The 8,742-nt window shown below is 37.2% G+C and overlaps 1 protein-coding gene across 1 annotated transcript in view; it reads right to left on the bottom strand.

Annotated features, from left to right (window-relative positions):
* Positions 1–273: 273 nt before the first annotated feature.
* Positions 274–8,742, bottom strand: part of GDA (guanine deaminase) — a 29,479-nt gene continuing 21,010 nt past the window's right edge. The window contains exons 12-14 of the mRNA XM_005489635.4: positions 8,415–8,533; positions 7,562–7,589; positions 274–6,839 (exon numbers count right to left, since the gene is read on the bottom strand). Of these exons, the coding sequence (XP_005489692.2) occupies positions 6,769–6,839; positions 7,562–7,589; positions 8,415–8,533 (218 nt within the window). The 3' untranslated portion in view covers positions 274–6,768. The remainder of the gene's footprint in view (positions 6,840–7,561; positions 7,590–8,414; positions 8,534–8,742) is intronic.

The following is an 8,742-nucleotide window of genomic DNA, read 5'->3' as shown; positions in this document are numbered from 1 at the left end:
GGACAGTACACTTCAACACAAAAAAATAAAGTGGCTACTGAACACTGGCTTTGATTTATGAAGCAAACAATTTGGTAATTAAGATACATCAATACCTGTAAGAGCTTTGAATCTGAAAAAAGATCCCCTTTTGCAAATTACTGTGATGGGAGGGTTGCCCAGGTTCCCCAGAGAACAGGGTATGTTGCTGTGTATTTTGGCCTTCATTGTTTATTAGTCAGCTTGTCAGCTTTCTCTCTCTTCTCAAAAGTCAAATACAGAAAGAGACGAGGGTTAGTGTAAACACAAGGCCTCTTTATTTTGTTTCAACAGTACATGACTTCCTATTTAGCATGACCAAAACCAAGCAGAACAGTGGAAATCGCATATACCATTTCTCCTAATACATTGTTCTTCCTTGAAACTGCACAAGTACAAAAGGAAGGATAAATTCAACAACATTAACTCCAGTTAGGCATTTTCACATGAACCAGAGCTTATGCACAACAGGTGACAAGCAGACAAATCAGCGTCAGAAAAACTTACTTCAGCAAGATGTGAACTCTCCTTTGGGGAAAGAAAATTTGTCTTGAAGCAAGGGATGCAAACATCCTCAGGTAAGGAGCACATGCTAATCCTTTCTAAAAGCTTCATCACTAAAAGTTGTTAGAGGAGTACACAACTCAGCTCCAAAGCCACAAGTCCAGATAGGATGCAGTTTAGAGCCTTCAGCTGTCACCAAAACTGGCGCCTTCTCCTGCTGGCTTATCTCCAGTTTTCTGTATCTAAATATGCCACGGAGCATTTGGCCAAGGAAAGCTGCTGATGTCTTAAGTGCAGATCACAGTAAAACATCTTTATGTATTTGTCAGCTGTTCACAGTTTATGTCCTAGCCTTGACTGGGTTTAATTGTTACGAGTTGACTCAAGTCATTAAGCCAAATCATTGGGTTTAAGAGCTGTGCAAATGTAACATCATCTACGTGGTGGGACAAATATTTTGTGTTGGAGCATTAGGCAGACTGGTGTAAGATTGCCACTTATCCTTATCCTTCCCTCAACTCCACTCCTTTACCATAGTTATTTTCAAACTAAGACTCAGTCTATGAGAAACCACAAACCAATACCAGAATTAAAGCTAATACACATGAGTCATGACGGGGTAAAGAAGTGAGGATCTAGGCATGAATAAGGCATTCACTTCTGCAGAAGTGACTGCCTCTGCAGAAGCCACAAAGGACCTTTTGGTAGGAGCGCACTGATTCTGGGCATTTTCTAAGAAAGAATTTCCACTGAAGTTTCCAGGAAACTGTCTCCCAAAAACTGAGCTCAGCCTTTCCACATAAACTAACAGTTCTATTAACTTCAAACAACAGATTGTTGTTAATGCTGCTGATGTCCTTTTGGCCTCACAAGAATGGTATTTGTTGGTTTTGTTGTTACTCTTTTTCATACCTTGGGGATGTCATTTGCTGGTTTCTCTGTTAAGAGAAGCACGAGTTGTTGCACATTTAGTGCAAGGACTTAAAAACCCCACAGATTTAAGCCAAAGTCCTAGTATCTAGAAGTTCAGTACTAATATATGATTGTGTGATTTAAATTGTATGCATTGGTCTCAGCAATGAGCTTAATTTCTAAACAATCTGATATTTAAAAGAGTTTGTATTCAGTACTTCAGTCACACCAGACTGTTTGCCTGTTCTGGACTGGGTTATCACTGCATCACCAGGTGCCTGACAGGGAATGATGTCTGGGGCAGGCACAGACAGAAATTCTTCACTGGGACCAGATTAATTCAGCCTCCATTCTGGCCAATGCTAAATGTTTCACAGGACAGGTGTAGGTAAAACATAATATGCCCTTACATTACGTTTCCTCTGGAGCCATTACAGATAATTTTGATTTAAACCTTGGAGCCAAGCTCTAGAAACTGTGAAGAGTTACATAATTATGCCATGAGCAGGTATCTGGGCCTTTATTATTAAGTATGTAAGCAACTGCTTTGGAAACTTGGTCAGGTTTTGGACCTCCACAACTTTTAGAAGGAATGACATCCCTGATCTAATGGATCATTACCCGGGAATGTATCTTTTTCTCTGAGCATTTCACACCAAAAATTTTACTGACACATCATCTTCCTTTTATGAGCTCCTCAGATCGATCTCCTTTCTACTTTGCAGTATTTTGTATTCTGCTACCAGTATTTTCAAATGTCTTCTGACATTAATTTTTTCCCTGTCCTTGGGGATGATGCTATGTAGGGCCAGGAGCTGGACACAATGATCCTGGAGGATCCCTTCCAGCCTAGATTATTCTGTGATTCTACACTATCATTTTACAGGTGAGTTGACTCCTAACACATATCAGGCTGCAAATAAAGCAGCATAGTTTATTAATGAAAATCCAGAACTTTCAAAGATGTCTACCTTATCATCTGTTATGGATTGTTCCTGGAAATGCTTTAAATAATGATTTTAAACAGGTCATCTGAGTAATGGCATTAATGTCTTTTCCTTTTAAAACTGGGATATCCTTTGAAAGAACCTGGGCTTAAGTATTTTTTAAATGAATAATCAAGAATAACTATGTTCTCTTTTGCTCAATTTAGCTGTAGCTATTCAACAGTAATACCTTTTGCTAATTTGCATTGTATTATAATTAGATTTGATAAAAATTCTATTTATCTTCACTTCTTTTTACATTAAATGTTACTATCAAGTTCATAAAACCATTATAATTCTTTCCATTCATGAGTGTATAATCAGGCACAGAATTTTAGACAGGGTAATCTTAAAGTTCTCTTTTCTAAAAGAAAGCCAACTTACTGAAAATTTCAGTACAGTGAAAAAATACACTTTTTTCCCCTACAAAACCTTAGGATTACACAAAAATACAGCATAAATATAAACATTAGGCCAAGGCAACATTTTAAAGTGCAGAACTCCACTTGCCACACATGAATAATTCAAATAATGCTGCATAATGCATAGGCAATTCTTACTAGTATTTCAAAACCTAAAGTGACACAATGAGATCAACATATAACAGTAATTCAAATGCATTCTATTTATAATAAATAAGTGCTCATCTGACCATAGAACACAGTAAGCATATTGTCCCAACAAGCAAGCTCTACACAAATACCCTTTTCTTTTCCCTTTGTCTGAATGGCGTGCTACCATTGAACATAAAGACATATTAAGAAAGAAAGATCTCATCCACCATCTGGTAAGAAAACTTCTGGGGAGAGACATCTGGAATCTGTTGCATGTGCATTTTTCCAGAGGTTTTCTCTTTAATCAATCAATTTATACTGTCATATTTTTCAATTTATACTGACTGAAAATTATTCCTTTATTTTCTTCCACATACTCATATCCTCTCAATGTTCAGTTGTTTCATCTTAAGGTTTGGGGTTTTTTTGGTTGTTTAGTTTTTTTAAGGGGGTAGTGTTGGGGAAAGGGAGGAAGGTAGAAGAGGGTTGCTTCAATTTGTATTCAGCTACTAAGTTCTTTGATGGGATGAGGACAGATGGGGAATAGTTCAAGTTCTAGCCTCTATTAGCATTTTGGTTTGAGACAATAGTACTGTTCTAAATTCACAATCTTTCTGCCTTGTTGAACCTTGGTTCAGTTTGCAGAGTGGTTTGCTATACAAGAATTAAGCTGCCTTCCAAATATTCTCCAGTCTCCAAAAGAGACACTAAGAATCTGAATCCATTACTTGGCCAGCTTCAAAGTGCATATGCAGTAGGGGCACCAACCAAGGAAGCAGAATAGATGTAGTCTTGAGATGCACAGAGTGTGCATGTGTAAGTTTCAGCAGTAACCCCTTTTATCCATTGATCCTCCCCCACCTAAACAAACATCTTGGCAATCTACACACAGGCACAGAGTCTCATGGACCAAGACTTTACAGTGGGATCCTTAGTGATCCTTAGTGAGTAATTTTCCCTAAATTACTTCAGAGAATTCTGACTATTACATTCTTTGTATGACCTAAAACTTTTAACTTTTTGTGCATAAGCCATCTTCCACTGAATAAGCTTTTGGGACTGCCTTAGATGACCCCACTTGGCTTTTCTGGCAGCACATTTTTTCTCCATTCAAATCTATTTAAATGCTGCTGTCAAAAGACCATCAGTTTATTTTTTATATGAACTCCTCCATTGGCCTCTCAAACATCAAATTCAGACTTCTTTCCTTTACCTCTTAACACCTCAGCATTTAATGTAATGTTATCCATCTTGGGCATTGCAGAGTGCTGCAGGCAGCCCAGGACACTACCTGCAGGCAGAGTTCCTCCTCCAGCTGAGATTCTTAAAAAGATGATTTTCCATTGCTATGTCTGGGTAATGTCTGGATACTAGACATTAGAAAAGCTATAATCAAAAGAGGAGTTCCTACTTTGTCCCTGAATTTAACAGGAGTCAAACAGCTCATGACCCAGTAAAAATTCAGATACAAAGCTCAATGGCAGCAGTTATTCTAGAGAGTCCTTTGTAATTGGACAGCAGTGTAGTCCTGAACTTGTTAAAGTTTTAGTGTGTTCTCATATTGCAAATAAGTAATCTGTCCACCCCCCGAAAGTATTTTAAGAAATGCTGAATCCCTTTCTTAAAAACACCACAAAATAATGGGAAAACAATTAAGTCAGAGACAGTTAAGACTATCACTGAAATAAAAGCATAGATTTAATTCATAGCTCTGGAGACAAAGAAGTAGGGCACTAGCATACATTGTACACAAGCCTGTGTGATTTTTCTTCGCCACAGGAAGGCCAAAGCTGAAAACCATGTGATTCCCTAAAACAGTAACTGGGAGGATTAAAACATGTGTCTCACAGTTCTTTGGTTTTGAAATGTGAAATTTGGTCAATTAAATTCATGTCAAAATTCACGAGAATAAATGTCCCTGAATCAGGAAAGCAAGCTAGAAAGCTGAATGTTATTTGCTGAACAAGTGTGCTGCTGTGTAGGTGATTGGGACACATGCAAAACATAATGGTTGAGAAGACACCCTGTTGGAATGTGTAAATCTTAGATCTTGACTCCTAAAGCCTTAGGAGTCTTGGAACATAGTGGGTAGGAGGGCTGTGCCTCCAGCAAGCAGCAGGACACCTGAGCCAGCTCCCAGGGAGTGGCTGCATCCAGGTGATGCCTGCAAGGCACCTCCTGGTCATTCCCTGCTGTTGGTACAGCCCCTCAGCTTTGGCAAGAAAACCACACTGAACACTGACTGTACTGCTAAAAGTGCCCAAATTAGCTGTTACACTTCCCCTTGATGCTATGCTGTCTCATGTAGGCATAATCATAACAATACATAAGCTCTGAAAATTCTTTTAAAATCAGAACATTATGAGTGGCGTTGGCCAAGCACTCTCTCTGAAGTAGACACGTAGTGAAACTTTGGTGCAGTGACACCCCTTGTTTTGTAAACAGAGGTAAGTCCTATATCCCCAGGCAGTGAGATAAAAGTGCAAAACAAGGTTTGGTGAAATCAAAGAAGTTTGAAGTAGGCCTTAAAACCATATTCAGCACATGTTTACAGTATCTAAATACAATATTGGTCTCTAATGACCCTGAAATTAAAGCACACATTCTTTGTGTTGCAAAAACATAATAGAGAAGCAAGAAGAAATCCCCTCATCAAACAAATCTAAAATAATAAATTAAAAAAATTAGAAAAAAAAAACCCAAAAGAAAACAAAAAGGTCAGGGAAATATGCCATTTTAGGAAAGGAAGTCACACAGATTTCCAAAACAAAAAGGGCATATTTTTTACCTGGAATCCTGGAATTCTACAGGGCTGGAATTATGGCTGCCACATTGAAAAACGCAAAGAGCACAGTAAAGTTGAGCTGCTATTTTCAGTGATGATTTTCACCTCAAGTCAAAGGTGGTAATGGGCAGAAAGAGACCCTTTCTCGTGGAAATTTTTAAATGCATTCACTTTCCTTACAGAAAGGAGAAGGGACATCATCATATCATCCTGTCTGAACAGTCAGGAGCAAATGAGTTTGGGAAGATTCTGCAGGATGCTGAACTAAATGAAGTACTTCCTCTAGTCCAGAAAACCCTCTTAATTTGTTTGCCTTTGTGTAGCCTGCAGAGATATCTTAGTGCCTGCTTCTAATTTAAGAGAAGTTTCATTCAGCCATCACTCAGATCAAGGTAATTCAATGGAGTGTCTGACTACGAATGACAATCCTAAACTCTTAAATAAGGACCCTTATTTATTTATAAACACACACTTCTGACTTAATTCGTCTTAAAATATAACATTTTAAATTAATTTTTTTAAAGCTCATAGGAAAAACTGAAAACTACATTCTCCAAAAGGACACTAATTTTTCCATACTTGATAATAATATTATGGAAATTGCAGTCTTCCATGATATTCATTACCTGCAGAATCAATTTACAAGCACTGGGGTTTTTAATTTAAATTCCTATAGAAAATGAGCATCTCATTGTACTACATAATGCTTCCTATATTATTATTAAATAGAGCAGCAGGTGTCCTCTTTAAATAAAGTATTCATCAAATCCCCAATCAATGCACAAATGCTATTTTTACAAAGAAATTTAAATAGCTATTCCCTCTAGAACTATGAAAATTTCAGTATAGTAGTTTTTGAAAGGTCTAACAAAATTTTCAATGTATGCAAGTTTTTACCATTATCCAAAAGTGAGGTGTCATTCCTGATGATCAGGCACTGCACTTAATCAATCTTTTCCTAATCAGATGCAGAATGATCAGCAGAATATTTTGCAAACAGAAAATGGTTTTATACAGAGCTTGAAAAAGGAACCACTTGCTTTCCAGCCACATACACTTCAGAAATATTCCGATCGTCACCTGAAATAACATGGTCAAAACTGAGGTTTGCTCATAAATACAAACACTGATTTAATTAATGAAAATTATGCAGTCCAAAAAAACAGTTTTGGAACACATTATTTGCAGCAACCATTTCCTAGAACTAGGAAAGTCCATTTGGAGAGAAATAGTCAGGGCTACCACAAAAATTAATAAATATTTTAGCAGCCCATGTATTTTTAAGAAAAAAAATAAACATAGCATTTAGCTGCTGCAGTAGTGCAATGGATTTTCTGTATATTCAGTAGATCCAAACCTCCAAAATAATATGTATCTGTACAGAAAATAATTTGTTGCACAGTATCTGAACAGGCTTTGAACCCGCCACCAAGAAAGCTGGTGAGACAGCTCCTCAGAAAGGCAAAAGTCTCATTACAGCATGACACAGCTGTGGCCACAGCTGGCACCAGGCACCCCAACATCACAGCACAGCAGCAGCACAGCCCCAGCCCAGGCACTGCCCAGACATGTATACAAACAATTATAATCATAGGCCAGTTTGTATTTATTATTGTCAAATATTAATGCTAATTATTGGGGACATGTTAATGTTCATACAATAGTTGGATAAATATATTTAATTACTGCAAACAAATGTATACTTTCTTATATAAAAATAAATTTATTATTGACCCCAATATTAATTGAGACATTTGATACAGGAAATGAGAATTCAGCTTGAGCTGAAATTCAAAACATACCTAGATACAGGAACTTCTGGAGAGTGTCCTTTAAAAAAATGGGAGAAAACAAATTCAGAAAGCAATATGGGCTGTCCCAGTTAATTATCATTTGAAGCTTGAAAGAACTGATAAAAACACTTCTCCTAAATATTCTTAGTAATAGTGAAATCAAAACTTAATATACATAATTTGCTTTTTGAAAACAAGGCAAAATTTAAATTTTTGTAAAGTGCTAAGGACCAACAACTTAGCTTAAAAGGTTTAGATTTAAACTTAAAAATAATTCTTTTTACAGTACTGGAATTATTTCCAGGTAGTCTGACCACACCTATAAACTCCAGTAACTGCTCTTAACTATCTTTTTTGGTCAGAGAAGTTTTTTGAATGAGAAGGTGTTTCCCTACCATAAAACCAACACTGCTTTAACGTTAACATAAAAACTGTGTTTCTAACTCAAATTAGCCATCTTGAGTGCTTGCTTCATTTTGTAACAGCAATGCAGAAAAGTCAACCTAACCTTTCTCTGGGAACAGGCTGAGATTTTCAAGTCTGAGCTCTAAGTATTGACTAAAAATAAATTGCTTATTCTCGGCTGCCATTTGTCACTGCAAATACATAACTGTAATTGCCATCTTGGGCTAATAAAATGTGCATTAAAATATTACATGCATTTTTGCGATGGTGTTATGGCACTGTCACTGAGGTCAGCAATATTCTGATGAACAAAAACCCCATGGAACATGCAGGAACACGCAGGTGGTAGTGCGCCCAATTCCTGCCACCAGAATCACTCTCAAGAGACCTTTTCTGTATCATGGACCTCCCCCATCACTTCCATTCATGTTCTGATCATCAATCCTGTTCTGATTACCTCAAAATCATCAGCAGAGAACAAGTCAAAAGGGCTATCTGAAGCCTTTGTGTTGATTAGCAGTGCATCAAATTCTTTTCCCACCTCAAAGTTTCCAATCACACCATCCAGTCCTAAAGCTGAGGAAGAAAATAAGCTCACAAATAAGTCTTCAGGACCAGCCTCCTCCCAACATGTAGAAGTACCTGGAACTTACTTCAAATATTCATGACAAACAAAAATTTCGGTGATTACAAGGAAAAACCCAAAACCAATTTGAATAATATGTTAGCACTTAAGAAACAATGGTTTATATTCCAAAACCATTCAAAATCCAAATGGGGCAATG

This window comes from Zonotrichia albicollis, chromosome Z (genome assembly GCF_047830755.1).
Source record: "Zonotrichia albicollis isolate bZonAlb1 chromosome Z, bZonAlb1.hap1, whole genome shotgun sequence".
Classification (NCBI taxonomy): Eukaryota; Metazoa; Chordata; class Aves; order Passeriformes; family Passerellidae; genus Zonotrichia; species Zonotrichia albicollis.
This window is presented reverse-complemented; position numbering and strand designations above follow the sequence as displayed.